Genomic DNA, 24,404 nt, shown 5'->3' with positions numbered 1-24,404 from the left:
TATATCACTTAAAGGTAAATAGTCCCTGTGTCTATGTGGATGCTCATACTCTGTCTGTTAGCTAACATTAGCAAGGCTAGCCAGTGCAGGATTATAGGCGGTACTCATATGAAGCAAATCAAACGAATTGCTTCTTCTACATTTCGACTGTATGCCTTTCTACAACACTGTGCTCGTAAACGTTACAGTACCTTTAAACTGCTACAAATCGCTCTATGAAGAGCCCCCAAAGTCCTCCTCATGGGCATCGCCATCTTGCCAGGATTTTCGTCATACACTTCCGGTTGTCTCTTTCAAAATAAAACAATAATAGTATGAAACGGCTGAGCAACATTAGGCACTTAACGCATACATGCATACACAGTGTTATGGAGTACCGGGATACGTGTACCGGCGTTACGTATTTAAAATACAAAATGTATTATACAAAAATATAATACAAAATATATAAAATACAAAATATAACTGTATTCCGTTAAAGTTACCGTTTAAACGGGTGGTATTCAGAATACAGTTCCTTGTTGAAATAAATACACGGCGGTCTTTTCCTTTTTCATATATGCCTTCGCTATTTTTGGTCATGTCACCCCAGTGGAAACCCAAACAAATCACATTAAGAGGCTCTAGGGCCTGTGTCTCAATCTCGCGGCCCACCTCTACTCATAATGACGTGAAGAAATATTTTTAAAATGTATTATTCAAAAAATTATTTAATATGAAGGCAGAGTGTTACAGGCACATCCCTAAAGAATGTAGCCGAATGTAGCGGACCTGTTTTTATATACGGAATAGTTTTCTATACGAGATCGCTGCAAAAAGTGCAGCCTTACCCAATGTCCACCTACTGTTACTCATTTATATTAAGATTTAGTTGGTATTGGTATGGCAAGTAACCTTCAATAATAGTAATAAATCACACAGCAATCGTACATTCATGTAGTTATAAAAAGCATGATAATATATTAAGTAATCCAAAGTATTCAGAATACTTTACTCTGTATTTTCTAACGTAACGGAATACGTTACAAAATACATTTTGGAGCATGTATTCTGTAATCTGTAGTGGAATACATTTGAAAAGTAACCTTCCCAATACTGTGGATACAAGTATCTTGGTTACATGTGAGAAATTAAAAATCTTATTTTGGATTCAAAAAGCTGGATAAGCTCTTATCTTAATCTTGATAAAGTTGTTTATGAGCACCTGGAGGATTATAATAAAAACTGGGATGTTGTGACATAAAACCGGGGATTTTGTTTGTGCCTGATATGATGAAAACCAAGATAAGATACAACATTTTTGTACTAACTGGTAAACAGGCCTGTAACAGAAGATGAAAGATCTACATAACTACACCTCTGATCATAACACTGTAACTGCTTCAGCAGTTATTCTGGTGCTGCATTCTTTGGAAATCTATAGGTCTTGAATGTTGTTGTTGAAGAAGTTTCTGTCTGTGGGGTTTCTATAGCATTCCATCTGTCCCAAGCTTCTGTTCACATGCACAGGGTTGACTGAACATGTGACCAAATATTTGTCTCTGTCTTTTCAAGTGTGAACTCAACTTTAAGCTGTGACAAAAACTCTGCTGACCAACCGGCCCATCATGTTGTTTTTGTGCATTCTTATGAACAACACCCCAAAGTGTTATTCTCTTTGTTATTGTTCCAGTAATGTACTTTAAAGAAAACTTGTAATTATATATGGTAACAACCAGATTACATTTGTTTTTTTAAATGTTTATTGAAGTTATGCATAAAATAAAATGTACATCATTTAGCTTCCTTAGTTTTAAGACTCATATAAGTACAGGGGAGCATAGTAGTCTAGGTGTCTGCCATCACGTCAAGTACTTTTCCTTCACGCAGGTTTGAGAAAAAAGAGAAGAAAATAACAAACAAAAAACAAACAAACATAAGTACAGATAGATGTAGTTTGTAACTATATACATCCAGAGAGAGGGCAGTCGAAAACCAACACACTCAGTAGCAGATGGTGACATAAATAGCATTAGTATATGTTACTTTAATTAAAAACAAACAAACAAACATTTAAACATCCATTCCTTCAATGGTGAATATCAGCAATATCTGGCCATACAGATATTGCCATTCTTCTTCTATAATCACCAGAGCCCCCCCCCCCCCCCCCATCTTTCTTTTATGTACTTCGCTGAGGGATTGCTGATATCATGAAGATTCCTGTATATTTGTGAGATTACACTTTTCTTAATTTCTGCATTTATAAAGAGTTGGGTAAATGGCCTCACTGCAGTGGTTATTTGGTTTTTAATGTTTCAAGCATAGCCAGATACATTTAAACAAGTATTTCTTGAAAATAAAAAATGAAACTTTGTAATAATATCCATATAGTGGCCAGCTTGTTAGGGATTTCACAGCTGACAGCTGTGTAAAATGACACTGACAAGAGAACAACGTATCAAGGCAACATTTGAGAGAGTAAAGTTGTGTTTCCACAGAAAAATGACAATTGAAGGAGACTTCAAACTTGACATGCTACCTTTGTTCATGTTTGTTAATTAAGAACCTTTGTCACATGTTAGTGCACATGTAATTCTGACATACAGAACACAGAGTTCATATTTCTGCTATAAATCATATCTTTCTAACGCTGTTACTTGATAAGGAATCCCTTAAGTATCAAGAAAGTCAACAGTGTAATGACAGTACTGATAGTTTAAACAAATGGCCACAAGTCAGACTTTTCGATTACATGCTGATCACCTACAGACCCCCTGTTTAAAAATTGTTCTAATCTTCGATGTCCGTTTAACGATCCTAGCCATGTGCTGAGATCTGATTGGTACGTCCCAGATTGTACAACAACAAAATATCAATATCAACAACAAACATGTGTAACAAATTTCAGTTTGTTCATTATTTCGCTGGGGGGAAAGGGATTTAAATTAATATACTGAAACAGAAAACACACAAAAAGCATGAAACTGTATAAAAATCCTTCTGTCAAAGGTTTTTGATAATATTACTGTCGCGTGTATGTACAGTTTGTGCGTGACCACGCACACACACGCTCAGTGAGTACGTTGGAACGTGATGACGTCGCATGTCTGTAGGTCGACGCAGGGTTAGTGGAGTTGTTTGGGCTGTGAGAGGAGAGATCCGTAGCTGGCAGTGCTGGGAGGGTTTCAATTGATGTTGTTGCTTCTGGGCCGCACGATTCCGTTGTCATTCGCCCAGAGTCACTACTTGCTGCCAATCCTCACTGTCGAGGCTCGTTGTAGCCAGATCCGTGTTAATAAAACTCAGAGCGATAGCCAGCATTACACACAGCACCGTCTTCGTGAGCTCAAGCAACCAAAATATAGGAACCATGCCCGAAAGGAGGCCCTTCGTACGGCTACCTACTGACGTTTACCCCGTCAACTATGGTTTGTCTTTGAAGCCTGACCTGATCGACTTCACGTTTGAAGGCAAGCTGGAGGCTTTGGTGGAGGTATGTTGACCACGACACCCCCGTAGATACACAAATGGATTTATCTGTGCATGGCGGGGATCTCGTTATGTAATCTGACCAGCTAACGTTACCAGTTGCTAGCTAATTACGACAAATTGTTAGCCACTAGCCCACAAGCTGTCATTATTGCACGCGTTAGCTAATGTAAGCTGCGACGTGTTAAATGTTCTGACGGGCTCAATTTGGCCGAATTAAACCAGTGGATGAAAAAGAAACAACCACGTTATGTTTCTGTGACTAACAGTAAGCTGATCCGGACTAGCTAGCACAACAGTCCCGTGCCGCAGAGTTGCACTCTCATGTTAGCCTAGCTACCTGTTAGCCATCTGCCAGTGGCAGGCAGTGCGCTAAGTTGAGGAGCTTGGTGAATACCAGCGACGGTAACCTCTCGTAGTAACATCCCATTGCTTTTGAAGATGATACTTAATAATTGGCGATTCGTGAATTTGGTAAAGCGCTATCTAGCACCCAGCCAATACTCACTAGTGTTTGCTAAATCATGGCAACATCGTGTAGCCCCCTCCCACCCCAGTCCCACTAATACGGTTGAACTAGGTGAAGTTGTACGTTAACACAAACCGTGAGGACAGTAAAATGGCAAAGTTTTAAAAGTCCTTTCGGTACGTTTGCTACTGTATCTTGTGCTCACTTGTATCTATCGATAAAATGGCTGTACTTTGTAGACTGGATACTATGTAGGACGGAAAAAGCGACTCTGTTTGTTTAACTTGTGTATAAATGGTCCCATTGTCCAGACACCTGTTAGTTGAGTGTGCTAACACCTGCGCCTGGTTGTAAACAGTTACTTAACGCACATTTTCACAGCAATCAAGTCAGATCACAGACGCTGTCTAAACATGCACCATTTCCAAGATTAACCTTATATGCTTTATGATCTGCTTACACCACTAAAGGTAGTGTAAAGTGCTTCATTGTCAGGAAGAGTCATCTGTTAAAAAGATTAACAAGACACTGGCAAACCTTTGGTACAAAAGGGAACCTGGAAAAACAACACAACAAATTTTTACATGATGTAATAGCCAACCATTAATTGTGCGCAAATTCTATAAGGTGTTGTTGCAAAAGCGAAGCACAGGTACAGTTTTTTCCATGAAGAATCCTCGACAACTTGGGTTTTTATGCAAACTGATTAACTGTGACATGATTTGCCCATTAAAATTAGACTCCAAATGCCTTTAAAGAGTTTGCTTTTTTTTAATTGGTAAAATGACCAGTTCAGATTTGGTAGACAAACAAACGTGTACACAAGTACTGTATGCTCTCAGCTTCCATGTATCTTAAATAACATTGCCACAAACTGTGAATGTTTGTGGTTTTCCCTCTATGTTGGGGATTAACGTCTGCTTTTTGCACACAACTCAGAGTCCCCTAGTTGTGTTTTTGTTTTCATTTCCCTTCACTAACTATTGTTTCCCTTCTACTCTGTATTTTTTTATCTGTACATTAGATTTGCTGTGTTTGCAATCTAAACAGGTTCAATTTGAATTCACAATCACTGGTACGGTTTGGTCCATTGATGTAGTTCCAAAATTAAACTTGAACTCTTCCTGATACTTGGATGCAGCTGCTGTGATTTACTGAAAATGTAGAAATTAAGGCACAGCAAAGAGTCTAAGTTGACGTGTTTTATGTCAATATTTACAGGTTACACAAGCTACAAATCAGATTGTGATGAACTGTGCTGACATCGACATCATCACAGCTTCCTTTGTACCACAGGGAGGAGAAGGTGAGGGTCAGACTCAGGGAAACCTTGTTTTTGCTTTTATAAATGGCATTGTTGTGAATAGCATTGTCACTTCTAGCCATCTTATTTGATTTCAGGATTGAAAATTCTTAATAGCATCATTCCCCAAAGCCAACAGCGTGAGTTCTCAGCACGTTCTGATCTTCTTTTTAAAATTTGTCCCTTTTAGAAATTAATGCGACGGGATTTAACTACCAAAATGAGGATGAGAAAGTCACCCTTTCATTCCCTAGTGCTCTACAGAAAGGTAAGAAGAGACTGTTGGCTGTCCCTGCTTCTGAAGCAACCGTCTGTATGACTGTTAAGAACAACAAGGACGATCATGCAGATGATCATTACTGTTATTATTCACCTCCCCTGTGGTGATGGCTGTACAAACAGTGTGTCTCTCTGTGTGCACGTCACCCCAGGCTTCGGCACATTGAAGATCGACTTTGTCGGGGAGCTGAACGACAAAATGAAAGGATTCTATAGAAGTAAATATACATCTCCTACTGGAGAGATTCGCTATGCTGCTGTCACACAGTTTGAGGTGAGTGAGTGGCCTCAATGAAAAATACTTGAAGTTGTGTGTATTGCTTAACACTTTAGTTGCCTGTGTTGCAAAACAGAGGCATGCAAGTCACGTGGCTGTTTTTGCTATTCAGAGTGGTCTCTCACAGTTTGTTCTATTTGATCCGCTCTAGTTTTGCTTGTCAGAAGTTGGCCAATTAAGCACAGACACTGACCAGGACACCTTTATCAGAACCCACTGTGCAGGAAATCAGGCTGTAATTTACATGCAGGCTTTTCTTCTGCAGCGGGTGCAGCTGGAAGATAAAGAGGATCTTTCTTTATACAGATGCATTTTCGCAGATTATTAAATGTTTCTTTTTCACCTCAAAGTAAATGCTGTAAAAATGTCCTATACACTCAAAGTATTTTGTGCGTGCCAAGTTTTTCTGTATTTGCTTGTGATAATTTCTGCTAAACACAGTCACTGATCGAGTGAGTTGACAACTATCGAAAAGCTCACTCAAGTGTGCTTTTCCTTGTTCTCATGTTGGGCTTTTTCAGGAAGCAGTTCTTGCACCACTTACAGTAACTTAACAAGTTGTCATCAACTCTATTTTCTTCACTTCACATAACTCTCACCTGTTCCTCTGCATGTGAGTTCGTGAGGCGCTACACTCACAATTAAAGAGAAAGAAAAAGCTGAAAAAGCGAAAATTTTCACACTCGGCTGAAGTGAAACAAGTGCAAAAAAATCTATGCAGATCTAATTTCCTATTATTCAGCGTACCTATCTTGCTTCTGTTTGGATTTATTTTCAAAGAAATACTTATAGTGTATACGATATGCTTTAAGAAGATGGGATAGCTTAAGTAAAGGCCAGGGTCTCATTTGTGATTAAAATGGTGACTCCAGTCAGCTGTTCACAAAAAGGGAGCAGTGAAAGTTGAGCTTGAGAGCGAAGTTCGACCACACTCGCTCAAATGCATCCATGCTTGTATACTTGCGTCAGTCACTCCAACTGGCCAAGCTTGTTGGTTTGGGAAACATAGAACTATCATTTATCTAAAAGAAGCATATGCCATAGGTATGTTTCTGTACATCAGGAAACAGGTTACATGACCACGCCAAAAATGTTCAGTTGAATTGTTTCCTGCTAAAAATAAGTGTAGGACTGTTTGCAGTGCAGAGTGACAGCCTGTCACTCTGCACTGCTGAGTGGAAAAATGAATGCGTGTATAGATAATTATGTATGTTGGTTCAAGTTTCTATTTGTGACAGTTACTGGTAAACTTAATGTAAACATTAAGTTTACCAGAAGTGAAGTCTGTTGCAGCTGGTGTCACACTAAAAGACCAGAAGGTGGAATATGAGAGGCTGTGTGTGATCTGAAGGTAAACACAGCCTGGCCTCGTCTGGACCCAACACCTCGTCTCACAATCTGTCCTTTTCCCCTCTGCCCCTCACACCCCTGTTTCTCCAGGCCACGGATGCTCGCAGAGCTTTCCCCTGTTGGGATGAGCCAGCTATCAAAGCCACCTTTGACATCACTTTGATAGTTCCCAAGGACCGAGTAGCCTTGTCAAATATGGTACGTGTCATATGTCCACTCCTCCCTCCGAGGAAGTGACGACCCCACAGTGACCAAGTCACTCTCTGCTGCCAGGGTTCCTTTATGCATGTCTGTGTTTTCCCTCCTTTCTTTTCCCTCTCTTTTTTCTGTGTAGCTTACATAACAGAGGGCAGACAGTCACTGTGTACTCTTCCTCTGGCTAAATATGAACAGCTCTGTGTGAAGTCTAACTACTGTATACATACAGTTTTGTCACTATAAGGAAATTTTAGTAAGTATCATGTGTTTATTTTGTATACTGTTTTCTGCTATTTTAACTGATCGACTTTACAGCCTAAATGAATCAGACAGCATCATCTGGCTCTGATTATTTCAAACGCAGCGCCCCTCCAGGCTGACGCGGTCCATCTGGGCAGTGACCGTGAAGTTAAATTTGGCTCTTTCTGACAATTTAATACGAATGACATTAATGCACTCTTTCTTTAATAATGACATTTTTATGGCTTCTTTTAGTAGAAAGGATAAAAAATAGTTATAAATAAATGGAAAGAAAAAGAAAGACAACTGTAATCATAGGACCCCGGATAATGGTATTAATTGAAAGACTAAAACTGTCATGCATATGAATTATGAACTGCGCACAGACATAGGCTCCTCCATCTCAGGACCTTTTTGTGTTACATGCCTGCTGCAGTTTATTTTCTGCTTTGACCTCTAAAGTTGTGAGAACAATGTTATTTCTGCAGTCGCTGTCAACTCTTGCAAAATGTGTCCTACTCAGTATTTATTTAAGACGATCGTTTATTTGTGAACTTGGCAATAGAACAGAATAGAACAGAATAGAATAACCCTTTTTGTAGAGTGTTAGGGTTACTTTTGGGATAAACCAAAGGGTTTTGATTTATACAGTCAGTTACTCGTTGCTTCTATATTTTGTCAATCAGCTGGTTAAACGGAGTCATTTTCAGTACACACTTCAGCCATATTCACTTCTGAGAATATTTAGTTTTTTAATTTTGCATCGATCTTCTCTCCAGAATGTCATTGATCGAAAGCCACACCCAGATGATGAAAACCTTGTCGAAGTCAAGTTTGCCACCACGCCCATCATGTCCACATACCTTGTAGCTTTTGTCATTGGTGAATATGACTATGTGGAAAGCCAGTCATCAGATGGTGTAATGGTACGCGTCTATACACCGGTTGGAAAGGCTGAGCAAGGGAAATTTGCCCTGGAGGTAAGGCTGTTGTTGAAACATACCACATTTACAGAGCTGAACCCAACCTGTCGCTTTATTCACTGCATAATTTCTTTACCTTGAAGTAAAAAGTTTGTCCGTAAGCAGAATGAGAAAACAGACAAATTAACCAGCGTTTATATGACGTGGATCTGCTGGATGGTTACTGACACAGAATCAAACACAAGTGCTATTCCTTTTTATTTTCTTTTATCTTTTTATTGCAGGTTGCAACTAAGACCTTACCTTTCTACAATGACTACTTCAGTGTTCCTTATCCGCTGCCTAAAATTGATCTCATAGCTATTGCTGATTTCGCTGCTGGTGAGTAGCTCTAGGTTCTTACATGTGGAAGTTTGGAAATGGTTAAAGTCAAACTGAAACACTTTCTTCTTCCTCCCATTCAGGTGCCATGGAGAACTGGGGCCTTGTTACCTACAGGTAAGCTTTACAAAACACAATAGGATATTTTAACTTGGCTAAATTCAGAGTGAGTGTGTCCATAGTATTTATAATGAATAGGCATATAATAATAGCATAACTACAAGCAGATAAAGTCTGTTTCCACCCAGGATATAATTTCTAGAGGCTGTGGCTCAGATGGGAGATTTTCCATCTCTCTGTTTTCTGTCATTGTAAATGTAATGTCTTTGGGTCTTGGGCTGTTAATTAGAATAAACAAGCACTTTGAAAATGTTTCTGTGAAGTCTATGAAATTGTGGTTTGCAGCCTGCTCTGACATTTATAAACTATGTGATTAAACATGAGTGTAATCAGGCTTTAACAGTTGTTAGACTCATTGAGAAAATGGCACGTTTTTCTTTATGGATGACGGCCCTAATGGCTTTTTAATTGCTTTGTGCTTAGCTGAATGTGCCACCACCTGTTAGGTATTCTGCTGCTATCTGATTAGCACAGAGCCGCATTCATCTAGCATCCTCAAATAGATTGAAGTGCCTTGATAAACTGCACAGAAGGCGATGGGACTGTAGACAGATGAGCGAGGGCAAAGGTTGCAGACGAATCGTCGACCTTCAGCCGTCTTTGCATTAACCTCGAGTTTCTGCTGTTTTTCAGGGAGACGGCATTGCTCATTGACCCGAAGAACTCCTGCTCATCCTCCAGGCAGTGGGTGGCACTGGTGGTTGGACATGAACTTGCCCACCAGTGGTTTGGAAATTTGGTCACCATGGTAAAAAAAAAAGCTATAAACTGACACCAGTTACACACACGCAGAACAGAAAATTATGTATTCCTGTTAAAAGCGTAACAAATGTAGTAATAACAAAACAAAAACACGAACTGGACGATATTTTATAAACTAAGTTGAAGAAGACAAAATGTAAATCTCTGGAGAAATCAGTCAATCTTATTTATTTGGGCTTAATCTCTAAACTGTCCTCAGGTGTTTGGTTACACAGTCCTTCAATTCACGGCATTAAGAAAATGTCTCGACGCTGCACTCTCCATAAGAATGTGAAACTCATATCAAGTATTTGATTTGTATCTCAAGATATTAGAAAAAGTAGTGCCTGACTTATTTTTTTTGTCATGCTCTTTATGCATACTGTATAAATAGATATGCATATGACTAAAAGATCTGTATATGTAATGTGTTTATAATACATTAAGTCATTTTTACACCAATATATAATATTATCATTTATTTTTCTCATATCTTTATTGTAATTTTCTTTTATACAACAAAAAGCAGATATTTAATGAACATTGCTGTCACAATGATACAAAAAAATCTTGCAAGTAATAGGGACAAGATTCCCCCTTTTTTCATGAATAACCTCCGCCTCCAGTCCGTATGTTCATCTATGGCTTCCAGATATTCAGAAAGTCCCGTTGTTTGCCCTTGGCAGTGTATATTAGGCTACGTTCACACTGAAGACGAAAGCGCATCCAATCCGATTTTTTTGACCCTGTGCGACCCATCTATCCGATCATGGTGTGACAGTGTGAACGGCACAAATCCGATATTTTCAAATCGGATCTGGGTCACTTTCGTATGTGGTGCTGAATCCGATACATATCTGATGTTTCAGAAAGCGACTGCTGTGTGAACGGTCAGGTCGCATTAAATCTGTCTTTTACGTCACTGACACAAGACAGACGTCAATTATCAGCGCCGGAGAAGACATCGCAAACGCTTCCTGGCCATCCAGTGTAGATGTCAGTGAAACTGTTGGGAAGACAACGTGAACATTTTCTTTGTACTGTATAATCTGCAGGTTCTGACAGAAATCTGCAGCTATCCTTTGAAGCAGCGCTCCTCTAAAACAGCAATAAGGATCATTATTAGGTTATCTACATTATTATGTAAATATGTAATAACTTAAAGCAAAAATTGGGAAACGTAAAGTCTGAAGTCTTTATATTAAGGCCATCAGTCAAACAATACTGTTTGCTCTGGGTCTAACCAGAGCGCGTTGTGTGTGACATCTTCTTTTGCGCATGCGGCCGCTTTGAGCGTTCACACTAGAGCGCGTTTGCTGTCGCATTTTATTTGTTGTGTGAACGAGCAGACAAAAAAAATCGGATTTGATCCAAAAAATCTGAATTGAGCATCAAGACCTGCAGTGTGAACGCAGCCTTAGTCTTTCCAAGCCTGGAGAATCTGGAATTTCCTTCTTTCAGAGTCCCATGGAAGGTGCATCCATACTCCAACATAGTGCGTTGGCTTTTCTGGCTTGAAGTAGTCCGCAGTCTAGTAATTTGGTCTGCTTCTTTTATTGAGCTACCTACTACCCTGCTTGAGCTCTTCTTGTTACAGGTTGTGGTTATCTTCATTTTTACCTGCTCTAACAAAGGAATTTCCTGTGATAGGTGGATAAATTGATAGATATCCAAATGTATGTTAGCCTTTAATGTAGGTAATGTAGCTTTGGGGTGCAGTTTGAAGATGATCTTTGTTAACTCGAGTTGCAACGATGTGAAGGAACTTTGTCCATAATGGGAAACAAACGAGTAAATGTTTCCTTTCTTACCTTTGGGAAACTCGTCGTGCTTCAGGAACGACTGTAATTTGTTTGGTTGTGCTCCGTTAGTTTTGAAGGACTTGGAGGACGGTCTCGTCTTAGTGCCTGTCTGTGTTTGTGTGCAGGAATGGTGGACCCATCTGTGGCTCAATGAGGGGTTTGCATCCTGGATTGAGTATCTGTGTGTGGACCACTGCTTCCCAGAATATGACATCTGGACTCAGTTTGTCTCGGCCGACTACACCCGCGCTCTGGATCTGGACGCGCTGGACAGCAGCCATCCCATAGAGGTGAGCTTTGAAATCCAAGATGTATGCAGGGAGTCACTTAAGAAAACCTTTTTGTCTCTTTGGAGGAAAAAAGTGATTTTATTGATACCATATCACGAGGGTGTAAGCCCACCATACCATCTGGATTTCACATTCACAACCCACATAATCTTTTCTTAATTACTGAGTGTGTTGAAGGACAGATAAAATTAGATATATTAAGGTCGGTGTGTGTTGCTGTGTATGGCCTTCTGTCAGCTTTGTAACACCCACTTATGGTTTTGTGTTTTGCTCTCAAGGTGAATGTGGGCCATCCATCAGAGGTCGATGAAATCTTTGATGCCATCTCCTACAGCAAAGGAGCATCTGTGATTCGCATGTTGCACAACTACATCGGAGATGAGGTTTGTTGTCTGATGTGGTATCTGTCGTCGCTTCCAGTCTGATGTTTAATATTTATGAATGTACTTGTCTTTCTCTTTCGTTGAAGGACTTTAGGAAAGGAATGAACGCCTATCTTTTGAAGTTCCAACATAAAAATGCATCAACAGGTGAGCGCACATGCAGGAAATACTTCCCCTTTACGTCAAGTTGTTGTGTGGAGTCACTCTTTTGACTTCTTCCTGTCTCCCACAGAGGACCTATGGGACTGTTTGGAACAGGCCAGTGGGAAACCCATTGCTGCAGTGATGGGCTCATGGACCAAGCAAATGGGCTTCCCCATAATAGCCGTCGACCAGGAACAGGTGAGCTGTCTAATCTGATTGTTTGACTCAGGTCATGCACTTATATTTGTTGAAGTTGATTTTGAAACTGGCCTAAACCAACACAGTGAGATGAACACATTCATTCTACACCTACAGTTTTCTAGTTGAGCGTTTGGTTCTTTTCTGCTGTGACATTCATGCGTGCCTTGACTGTGATATTCATGATATTATTTTTAGCAAGGTGATGACTGCGTCCTCAAGATATCGCAGAAGAAGTTCTGTGCCAGTGGACCACATAATGGTGAGTGTTTGTCACGGACATGTCCAAAAAATGTGGATTTACCAAATCCATTAGATGCAGTGGTTAACAGATTCTGTTAGCAAGCATAAGGTCACTGGTTCAAATCCAACCCCTTCAGGGTTGTGTCAGGAAGTGTATCTGGCTTAAAAATGTGCTGAATAAGAAAATGTGTAGCTGCCTGTTGTGGGAATCCCTTGTAACAAGGGAACAGCTGAAAGTAGCTAGCTAGCTAAATGTAGACCTAAGGTTGTTTTTTAATGAGCTAAAAAAAGAAAAACACTTTGAATCTAATCCTCCTGTGGTGGCTCCATCATTTGTCTGCTGAACAGAAGAAAACTGCCCCAGCTGGATGGTCCCCATTAGTATTTGTACCAGTGAGGACCCCAAATGCACCAAGCTCAAGGTTCTGCTGGACAGACAGGAGACCACCATCACTCTGAATAGTGTTGGCCCAGACCAGTGGATCAAGGTGAGGTCCCTAAGCAGTAATATCCTGCACTGAAAATGATGCCAGCACCAAAACGGTAAAATACTTCAGCCAAAAAGTTACAACCCCAGATTTTGCAGTAGATGATACATGTTTACAGCCATGTGCAAAAAATCAGATTTGACCACTGCCGGTTTCAGTCTTCATGACAAGTGTACAGGGGTTACCCTGCATTTTAGCTTCAATAACGCTTCAAAATAGGGGTGTGGCTACTTTGGCTAGCACATGGATCCTGACACAGTCTGCTAGATTTCTTTGGTAATTTAAGTTTTGTGGTGTTGGTATCATTTTAAGCATTTTAATGACAAATTCTATGATATGCTCTGGGGTTATTGTACTAATGGCCCATCTAAAAGTCTAATATTTTATCTTTACATAACCTTCTGTGTACGTATATAAAGATATCTGAAGCAGTAGTATTAATTTTCCTGTAGGCCAGAGTGCATTCCAAGATATGCGTAGTAAGACCTGAGTGAAGATGTCATTTGCGTTGTTTGTAAATTGCTCGATTGTCATTTCGACCCTTGCAACAGCTGCAGACTGAGTTTAAGAATTAATGAGAGAAGATGCGTCAGTCTGTCGTCTTTTCATTAAAAGTAACTTTTAAAGTTGAAATAAAGTTAACAGACTGAGCTCCTTATTGTCAGCTGGAAGGACGAGCTGTAAGCAGTAACCAGTTCACTCTCAAAGCAACAGGTTAAGCAGCTATATTTATTCTTTTGTGTGGTCATTAAAATAATGACCACGGTGTAAATTGGCAAGGACAACGATGGACTTGTTCAGCTGCTTATAAATGTGACTTGCAAATTAACAGTTCCTCAGGAAGTAAGCATGATAAATGCTTTTAAATGGGTCAGTGCTTCACAGCTGATGCAAACAATATGTTGAAATGCCATTGCTGCTAGATCTGACTATAGGTATCCAGTGCAGTTTAGAGTCAGTAGTGGAGAATAGTGATTGGAGACCTGCTGTTCACTATTGTCTCATTTTTATTCACCTAAGAAATAATTCACTCATCACAGCAAGCTTATTGTTGATTAATCTCTTGAATGTTAGCATTTATTCTGATCGTGTGTAAGGCTCAGCACTCAGTGTAAAGGGTAAAAATGGTAAGAGCCCAAATTTCCCACAGTCTGACTCAGACTTGTCTTTCTGCTGTTTTCCAGATCAACCCCGGCACTGTGGGCTTCTATCGCATCCAGTACAGCTCGTCCATGCTGGAGAGTTTGCTCCCAGGCATCAGAGACCTCAGCCTGCAGCCTGTGGACCGACTGGGCCTGCAGAATGACCTCTTCTCCCTTGTAAGCCACACACACAGCTGGGAAACAAAACAATTAAAGAATAGTATTTCCTTCATTTTGTTCACAGCAGAATGTAATTGGCTGCAAAGCTAACTGCTTGTGAATGTAGAAAGGAAATCCACTCCCTCCCAGAGTAAACAGCCACCTGATTTACAGTACAAGGGAGCAGGAAGAGTGAAGCGAAAATGTGGGACATGAACGTGGAAAAAAACAGATAGTCAAACAAGTACAACTGTTTCTTATTGGTAGATTTATGTATTACACGATCTGAAATTATAATGGAAGTGTTGCATCGAAGAGTGGACCTGACTAATTGGGAATAATGAGCAGATCTAGCTAATGAAGCTCGTTTTTTCTGCTTTGTGTCTCTTTTTTAAAGCGGCGCATTTATTGTGTCTTTAATCAAGCTCAACAGTTTTCAGCTAGAAAGAGAGAAAAATGTTTTCTAATGACCGGTTTTGTAACACTGTCAACTTCTATTAGGTGACGCAGCATGTCTCTGTATGCCTCCATCGATATTTAATTTAAAATTGTGAATGGCTTATGATGTATCTTTCTGTTAATTATTGTGAACACTTCTGAACACAATGTTTTTAGAGGTCAGTGACAGAAGCAGATTTTTCCAGAGCTACATGGCCCTCATGTTGAGCTTCTAGACACTAAAGCTGGTATAAAGTAAATTTGTGATTGACTCTCGGTATCATCACCTTGAAGATAAATATAAATATCTCTGACCCTGGATTGAAATTAATACTGAGCTTATGTGTTGCATTACTGTAAATTTCACCACATTACTGGAAACTAATCAGTTTATGTTGCACTAAACCTAGTGCCTAGTACAGTATTTCCTACAACCTTTGAATAACATAATTAAACTTGAATTTGTTTGCGAGACATTTGACAAAAGCGTAACTTGAGCAGCACCGCATGTTTAAAAACTGCAAAATGCACAAAGGTCGACAGATGGTCACTTCCTGAGCGGTCCTTACTTTGAATAACATTACAGCCTCCTGTTTTTTTCCACCTCTGAGTCCCACGTTACCATTTTTCTCTCTTTGGGAAATCCAGCAGCTTTACATTTAGCTAGCAGATTCCTTTTTTGGCAACTTGCATAGAAACATTGTCTGTTTGGTATTTGTTGAGCACAATGAAATGACCTGCTATCTAACATATTATTCTGTTTGTGCTCACGAAAAGTGCTTTTTAGATGGATCAGCTCACAGAGATGAGATTGAAGCTATAAGCTGGCCTTGGGATGTCATTACTTTCCTATTACTGAGCCAGTATCACCATGTTGTTACTGGGAGCAACACCAGGCTGCAAAATGAACTCTTTGATAGTAATATACATTAATCTGGCTATGAGATCTAAGTAGTCATTACTGAAGGTGCTGGAACCTGGTTCCAGATTCTTCTGGGCCACTTTAACCCCCAGCTATCACATTTTATGTGATTTGATTCCAAGCTGACTTGGTTTTGTTGTAACAAGTTAAACGCACTGGCAAACTCTTCATTCGTCCTCTGCTTCCTTCCCACTGGCTCAACACAAAGTGGTTTTGGATTAATATCAGACCTTTATGCTTCCTTCTTCACTCCTACACAATCTGCAGCTTTATCAAAGGATTGGAATTTTCCTGAACTTTTATTGCAGGCAAATTAGATGTTGACACTGTGTGATAGGAGTAATGTTCACAAGATCAAACGGCGGCTAATCATAAACCTGTTCAGTTGTTCTGCTTTGAAAGCGAACAACTGAACAGGTTTTGTGCGTCGTCATTAAACTAAAACTTATTGTTTTGCACGTTAAAACAAGCTCATGTGGACGTGATGGCCGTATGGTGACAAAAAGTGCTCGTTTGTTCATATTTCTTCTCTTTTTGGAAACATATTCTAACCCTGAGCTCAAACATGCCAAGAAACTAACCTGACACAGTCACTTTACTGGAAAAGCATTTCTTCTGACCCTGAGGCAGTTCAGGAAATGGATCCACGTTTCTTAGAAAAAAATCCATTCTTCGTTTTCTATGAAATGCTTTATTGTTAGTGTTAGTACCATTGTTGCACAACTTTTCCTTTGCACCTGCAGTTTGAGACTTCAAATGTGGTTATAAAGTTAATTTTCGTACAGAAACCTTTCACCTTGAAAAACTATAACATCCACCATGAAGCACAAGGCTTTCATCCTGCCGGGATGTTTTCGTTTCTAATTGATTTGTGGCCTCAGTCTCGTGCAGGGATGATCAGCACAGTGGAGGTGCTGAAGCTGATGGAAGCCTTTGTCAATGAGCCCAACTACACAGTGTGGAGTGACCTGAGCTGCAACCTGGGAGTGTTGTCTTCTCTGCTGTCCCACACCGACTTCCACGAGGAAATCCAGGAGTTCATCCGGGACCTCTTTACTCCCATTGGCCTCAAGCTCGGCTGGGACAGTAAACCGGGGGAAGGTGAGAAGGCGTTGTAGAGAGATTGCATTCAAGGTGTTCACATCTTCCTTAGAGCCGCTCCATTCCTTTCTTGTTATTAATGTTAAAATTGAGAGGAGTCTTGTGCAGGAGGAATGTAGAGAGTAGGAAAGCAAACTTGAAAACGTTTTGGTACAAAATAGCAGTAGAAAAAAATGCTTTTCTTTTTTTTAGGCCATGAGAGAAGCTACCCTGTTATCAGATGAGCTTTTCGGTTACTTGGACTGAACCATTTATAACTCGTAACTGTTTGTTTCCACTGTTTCTGCTTTGGAGACAGGTCGGATAAGATGGCTGACTGAAATTAGTGTGAAAAAGCTCTGTCCATGAGTAATGGAGTAACCTAAGGGCTATTTTTGTGTGCTACAGGTCACCTGGATGCTCTGTTGAGAAGCCTGGTTCTGGGGAAACTGGGTAAGGCAGGACACAAACCCACACTGGAAGAGGCCCGGCGGAGATTCAAGGATCACGTGGATGGCAAGCAGGTTTTACCTGCGGACCTGAGAAGTCCGGTAAGCTGAGCTTGTGCAGGCACTTTGGCAACGAACAGTGTCAGATGGTATTCACACTGATCAGTATGTTTTGCTTCAATTTGCTAAAAAATAAATCAGATTAATAAAACAAAAAGTTCAGATTTTAAAAGGTGGACATTAGGCTGCAGTCGGGTCTTGCTTGAGCTGAAGATCTTCTTCCACCATTCTTTTTTCTTTTTTTAGTATGTTAGGCTTGTTTACTCAGTGAAATAGCCTGCGGACACACACTATGTAAGTCTGTAGTAGTTGGCAGTTCCAGTCAGTCATTTGCACACTGACTGTGGCAAGAACTGGTGAAAAAACCTAAATCTATCTATAAATGAGCCTTCCTCTGTTTTTGTAGTTCATATGTTGTGCTTATATCTAACTCCATATTATGCTGACTCTACTAGAATAACTATTCGACAGTTCAACTTTGAGCCTTATTTATCTCATACTGAGCGTTGGTGCGGCCCCTCAGAGCTCTATATTATGAAGGAAACTCAACACAGATGCGCTGTCTTTGAGCGAGTGAGCTCGACAAAACCTAAAACCCATTTGGAGATGATGGTTATCAACAAGCTGTTGAGAAGAGCTTCATAATTCAGGCTCTCTGCGCCTCGTGTTAAAAGGGCCTTTTGTTATTTTAAAGTCTGTAACTCTGGAAATCTCTTTAGCTTGGTATGGCTTAACAACTTGGGCAAATAAAAGGTATCCAGCAGAGAAGCTATATGCCACTTAAACATGCATATATTACATTTTTGAAACACATGTTTTTATACTTTATGTTAATCTGCTGCTGTCTCTTACACATTAGGCATTATAGCAGAACATACACAGAGAAAACTGTCAGCCAATAAAATAAATGTACTTGAAACATGCTGTAAATCAAAGAATTAGTGAAACTGGGCTCTTCCAGCCAACTTTGAACTGAAACTCTGAACATAACTTGCTCCTAACAAGGTTACATGTTCAGCATAAGTTACCATGAGGATTTAACCAGGTAAAAACAGAGCCGCTCTCCTCACACAGACAACTGGCTTTAATCTGGTTTTATAGTGCACTCCCCAGCATGCCAGCATGAAACGAGCAGTCTTAAATTTAGTCCACAGTGCTCATGATGACCTTTTATTAGCAACGTCTATTCTCTGTGACATCATACAGAGCCAACGGTATTTTAAAAAAACGCTGTTTGTCGTGAGCATGCACTGTACATCTAAAGCATCTTACAGTACAGGAGGTGTGTTCTGTAAGGAGAGGAAAACGGTATGTTTGACCTCCAAGACGACGCCACTGTCACTGGCGAGGTTTGATTGTGAAGATTTGGGTAGAATTTCAATAAAGTGCTGGTCACATGACCTTAGGTCACCTGATCTTTGGTAAAAACGTCACTTTATAAGGGGTAAGATTGTAGGTGCTTATCTCAGACGGGATCAGAAGCTTTCATTTGATTGAAAGTGATTAGAAGATACATGCCGATGGGAAAAAAACCTTGAAGGCCCAACAAATACAGTATAGCAGCATCACCATACTACAGTGTAATTCAGTTAAACGTTATTAAAGGATAATGTCGAAGTATCTTTTTGCCCACAGGTGTATCTAACAGTATTGAAGCATGGAGATAGTGCTACACTGGACACGATGCTGAAGGTAAAACTACAGCATGTCTCCATCTTACACTGTGAAGCTTTGAGTGACGTACTCTGTGTCATTTAGCACCAATAATTCCAAAGGAGTTGGATCTGAGTGACTGTAGTTGGGTACTCACGGTCACATTGTGTCTTTGTCACTACTCCCTCAGCTCCACAAGCAAGCAGACATGCAAGAGGAGAAGAATCGAATCGAGCGAGTTCTCGGAGCCATCTCTGCCCCTGATCTCATCCAGAAAGTGCTCAACTTTGCCCTCTCGGTACATAAGACCGTTTAATTGCCGGCTCTCAAGCGTAGTTTTATTTCTCAGGATACAGAAAAAGAAAGGAATGGCGTTTACTTGCAATCATGGTCAAATAAAAAGACCCGGGGGTGTTTTTATTCTGTAAGCTTTTTCGTATGTAACCCTGAGTCGTGTTTTTAGTGTGACTCAACTTATAGAGTAGAGTGAGTAAAATTTGGAGCATTGGCTTTAGAAAAGTGTTGCATTTGGCTTTAAGTCCCTGTCAGTGCTGAAGTTACTGTCAGCTCAAAACTAAAGGACGTTACAGTTAAAGCTGCTTCACATGAAAACTGACGGTGAACCGATAAAATTGGATGTTGTGCTTTCTTGTTACAGCTTTAAAGGAGTTGTAGAAAAGTCTGATTCTCCAGCTGCAGTGTGATGGAGGCCAACATGGCTTCTGTCAAATACCACAAAAGCTAATTTAGTTCTCTCTGCATGTTCCCGTCCCAACAGGAAGACGTTCGTCCCCAGGACACGGTTTCAGTAATCGGGGGAGTGGCAGGAAGCAGTAAACAAGGACGGAAAGCTGCCTGGAAGTTTGTCAAGGATAACTGGGAGGAACTTTATAACCGCTACCAGGGAGGATTTCTCATATCAAGGCTTATCAAGGTAGAGAAAGGGCCTGAGGTTTACAGTTTCCTGAGGTTTTCTGGTTATTTCACTGTAAAATACACACAGAGACACACACACGCACGCACACAAACACACAGACACACACACACGCGTGTCTATGTTTTTATGTTTTATTTCACAACTTGGAGTTTGTGTTCGGTCAGGCTACAAATATTTGAATCAGAATCAAAATGTCTTTATTGTCATTGTCACAGGTACAACAAAATTAAAAATGGTCCCCGGTCGGTGCGTCCGTTTTATTTGTTTGCAGTCTGCTCACGTTTGTCTTGTTTGTGTGTCTTTGCAGCTCACAGTCGATGGATTTGCTATTGATAAAATGGCTGTGGAAGTCAAGGTGAGCTGGGATTTAATTAAATTATATTAATTTTCCAAGTTAGGAAATGAATGGTACAGGGAATGGTTCTTGTGCATTGATTTTCTACTCAGTGTTTTAGCTGTACTTCTACTGTGTGGTGAAATAAACAAAGAGAAAAAAACCCAACAGGATTGATGATTGGATCCTTGCTGCTGATGACCAATCCAGCGTTTTAGGTTAGGCTTTGACCCAAAAAGGCTGATAGGTGATTAAAATATTAAGTTCCTGTCCTGAAGTCAGGGTCTGTGGCTCTGAGTATGAGGCAAAAATTCAGATTTTGAGAAAACAGTGTGGGTTACTCCATGTGATATTTCCCACCCCATCATATTTCCATCTAACTTTAACAAACAAAGCATCCTTTGGTGTCTTTGGTAGTTGCTTATTTGCTCTAAGTGGAATTGTAGTTGAAATCGATGCACGCCCACTTCACTCTGCCAGCTGCTACTTTACTCGTTGCCTGCTTGTCTCTGCCTGTTTGCCCTGAGCAACTTAAACCCTACTGCTACGAACACGCAAGCATTTTCCCAGTCCAGATTTCTAAATGAGGAAACTGGAAGTCTTATGGAAATGTTGGCACATGAGAGAAATGCAGATAGAATTCCGAAAGGAGGTTGTAAAAGTGGTTCATGAAGAAATCGAAACGCCATTTTATATAAAATGTTATTCTTTGTAGGAGGTTCTGTTCTGCTTTATTATCTAGATTCTGCAGTGTGATTTTAAATTCAGTTTATTAATCTGATGTGGTGTTATTGTTACTGATATGATGCAACAGGGGGTTAAGGGTTTCCTTCCTTTCTGTCCCTGCAGAGTTTCTTTGAGAGTCACCCGGCGCCAGCGGCCGAGCGTACCGTGCAGCAGTGCTGTGAGAACATCCTCCTCAATGCCGCCTGGCTTAAGCGTGACGCAGAAGACATCCACCAGTATCTACTCCAGCGCAAAGCACCCCCCGTCTGAACTACCAACCCTGTCGCCCCCACTCCCTACCCCCACCCCCAACTACAGACCAGAGCGGGAGACCAGAGGGTACTTTGCAGCAGGCTTCATTTCTCTAAAGAAACTGCAAGAAACAAGAAGACAAAGCCAAGAATTTAACAGTGTGTTGGAAACACAGACTCTTTTTACGTTAACAAGCAAAATTCTGTTTAGACAGACCAGGAATGTAGTTTTATCCCCATTCTGCCCATCAGCAGATGACCCATCTGTTAGTCAGCACGCAAGTTTTAAGTCTCGCAAGCACCTCGACCCTCGAAATGATCGCCAACCCTGCTAACGGTCACATAAACACCCCTTTATCCACTTTGGCTCGTAGCTGAGAAAACTGTGAACCCTGTCCTCCTCTTTCCTGCTGTCGGCCATTCTGAATGCATGAAGTGTCTGAGGTTTGTTTTTTCTTCTTTTTCCTCCCTGCATTTGCTGCTTTAATTATACCACTTAGTCCTCCTTGCTGTGATACTTTCCCACATCCTTGTTTCTCTCACACGTTCCTCCTGGTCTTCCTTCACTTTTGGGCGCTGTGATTGGGTAAACTTAAAAAAAACAACCTGGGCAGAATGGGGTTAATAACCATAGTGTGTGTTGTAGTTTCCAACAGCACTGATTCTACATTGCTAATAAATGGTTAGGACGAGGTGAGCAACGCTAGCATGGTACTACATTATAAATTGTATAATGCAAGCATTATTTTATTTTTAAATAGTTTTGTTTTTGTTGCCAGTATTCCTAGCAAAGAATTAAATGGAAAGGTTCATGGATACCTGTTTCCACTCCCCCAGGAAGAAAAAACAAACAAACCTCAAGCTTGTTTGTGTTGAGCAGAGGTTGTGTAGTTAAAATCAGCCAGGTTCTTTATCCTTCTCCCACAATGAAATGACGGTCCAGGCGTGTTTTTATAAAAGCGATGCAGTTCTATATTTAAATGTTGCGATGATCCTGTTATGTGAGGACAAGGAAAGAAAAAGATCACAACACTACTTACCGGGGCCTTTTCTTTCTGAAGTAAAATCCTGAAACGCCTCTCCGTAGGGTTGAGAATCCAGCGAGACCCAGTTCGGACTTTTGCGGGCGCGACACATCGACGTTGACCCTGCCGTCGACCTCGGAAGCCTTAAACCGGTCGACCGGTTTTGCAGTAAATATTCAGCACTGAAGCGGTGATCATAGGGGACTTCCTCATAAACATCAAATGGATCTAATGTGACAGATTACACAGACTTGTTGAACGAGTATATCTATTATAGAATTTACAATTTGATGTGTTTTTTTGGAAACATACCAACGAGTCGTCTAACCTGTTGTCGAGACCCCGCCCCCTCCCTTGGAACATTTGTTGTTTTTTGGGGTTTTTTGTTTTGTTTTGGGGGTTTTTTTTGTTAAAAAATACAGTTGGTGTTCATTAAAGTGGAAAAGGATTATAAAAACTAATGATGTGAAATCAGTACATGTTGAGTTTTATGAGTGAGGGGGTGAGTGTACGTAAGAATATCATTTTTAGCTCGTGCAGCTCCTGTTCCTGTTAACCCTAGCCAGTTTGTTTCTTTTCTTTCCTAGTTTGAATTTATAGCATTGTATCAAATCAAACGCACTGAATAATTAATTTCCTTTTTTGAAAAGGGGGCCGTTAAAAAGGGGACTCACTGAATGTGTGTGCCTGCTCACAATGTGGCTGAGCATCTTTCTTGAGCACAACTCAAACATGTGTCGCTGAAGTCATTTGTCACAGGAAATTAAAGAGAAAACATATATACAAAAATGAAACATGTCCAGCTTTGGATGATCCAGGGAGCTGTCAGTTCACTGGTAACTCAAGCTGAAATATGAGAATTGCTCTCCAAATTTTCCACAACACTTACTCAGGTGCTCAGCAATAGATCTGCAAAATCTGAAGCCGGTGGTATGAACAGATACTTTTCAGCTTACGAGTAAGCTTGTTTCTTAGAAGCAAATTACAACCAGACAACGAATGCACACCAACTGCTTAACTCCCTGAAACTAGATTTATTAAAGGTTAATTCTAATAGAAAGTTAAAATCACATTTTGGTTTTTAGTAAAAACATACCTGTGTTCACTGAACATGCAGATGTTTAAATTGCTCTCATTGTAGTTGAACATGAGGAGCAAATGTAAATATACAGTTTATTAAAGTAACTGGTGTCTGTCCATTAAGGACAATGTTCAGGGGCTTTTACAAAAAAAAGGCTTTCTGGGAAGCTTATTGTAGTAACATTCATCATTCATCAGCAGAGCTTGGTTATCATCCAGGCACTAGAAACCTAAATGACAAAAGGACGTATGATGGCAAAGCCGCGAGATACAGAGGTAGAGCAATATGGGATAGAGACTAGCAGAGTAGAGCCTATACATAGCTGTTCTACATTTTTATGGCATTTTAAACTATAGAAATATTGTCTGCATATTTTAAGCCCTTTGGCATCAAGGTTGAAAGGTTGTACACTATTCAAAAGCACCAGACCTACTGAGTCTCAGTGCAAAGCATTTTAAGTGTCTTCCACTTACCTAGTCATAGGGTGAAAGGCAGGGTACACCCCAGACAAGCTGCAACTGCATCGCAGGGCTGACAGATATTTAACCGCTGGTGCTGATTACTGCACCACTGTACCAGCCTTTTTATTTGCAAATTTATTCTTTCAGTTTTTTTCAGTTTCTTAAGTTTCTATACTCTGTTTTCCGTACTTATGGCTGTGGGTCATTATCCCATATAGCATAAAAGAAATACACCCTATGTGTTTAATATGTTTAAGGAAAAAGAATATATTGCATATGTATGGCCTTAAAGTGACCTAAAGCACTACCTGAAATAAAAATGAGTAATTTAATCTGGCCTCATTATCTGTTTGTCATTCAGCTGAGTCCCAGTTTAAAGAGAAAAA

The 24,404-nt window shown here is 40.3% G+C and overlaps 2 protein-coding genes across 3 annotated transcripts in view; one reads left to right on the top strand and one right to left on the bottom strand.

Moving 5' to 3' along the window:
- Positions 1-376, bottom strand: part of mrpl45 (mitochondrial ribosomal protein L45) — a 9,004-nt gene extending 8,628 nt beyond the window's left edge. Inside the window, exon 1 of the mRNA XM_014340643.2 lies at positions 192-376. Coding sequence (XP_014196129.1) covers positions 192-254 — 63 coding nt within the window. The 5' untranslated portion in view covers positions 255-376. The remainder of the gene's footprint in view (positions 1-191) is intronic.
- A 2,704-nt stretch (positions 377-3,080) lies between these two features.
- On the top strand, positions 3,081-24,350 carry npepps (aminopeptidase puromycin sensitive). 2 transcript variants are annotated; one of them, XM_042212736.1, is made up of 23 exons: positions 3,081-3,475; positions 5,162-5,246; positions 5,434-5,511; positions 5,675-5,796; positions 7,240-7,347; positions 8,367-8,567; positions 8,795-8,891; positions 8,975-9,008; positions 9,645-9,759; positions 11,680-11,844; positions 12,123-12,227; positions 12,314-12,374; positions 12,460-12,569; positions 12,768-12,831; positions 13,164-13,300; positions 14,485-14,619; positions 16,843-17,062; positions 17,450-17,592; positions 19,186-19,242; positions 19,394-19,501; positions 19,982-20,137; positions 20,448-20,495; positions 21,324-24,350. In XM_042212736.1, exons 1-23 carry the CDS (start codon positions 3,353-3,355, stop codon positions 21,468-21,470), a joined length of 2,619 nt encoding a protein of 872 aa, XP_042068670.1. In that variant the 5' UTR covers positions 3,081-3,352; the 3' UTR covers positions 21,471-24,350. The 2 variants fall into 2 exon arrangements, with proteins under 2 accessions (XP_042068670.1, XP_005944101.1); XM_005944039.3 differs by having other exon boundaries at positions 3,082-3,475; positions 13,161-13,300.
- Positions 24,351-24,404: the final 54 nt, after the last annotated feature.

The sequence above is a fragment of the Haplochromis burtoni genome, unplaced genomic scaffold (assembly GCF_018398535.1).
Source record: "Haplochromis burtoni strain Fernald_Lab_line unplaced genomic scaffold, NCSU_Asbu1 Contig_389, whole genome shotgun sequence".
NCBI classification, from domain to species: Eukaryota; Metazoa; Chordata; class Actinopteri; order Cichliformes; family Cichlidae; genus Haplochromis; species Haplochromis burtoni.
This window is presented reverse-complemented; position numbering and strand designations above follow the sequence as displayed.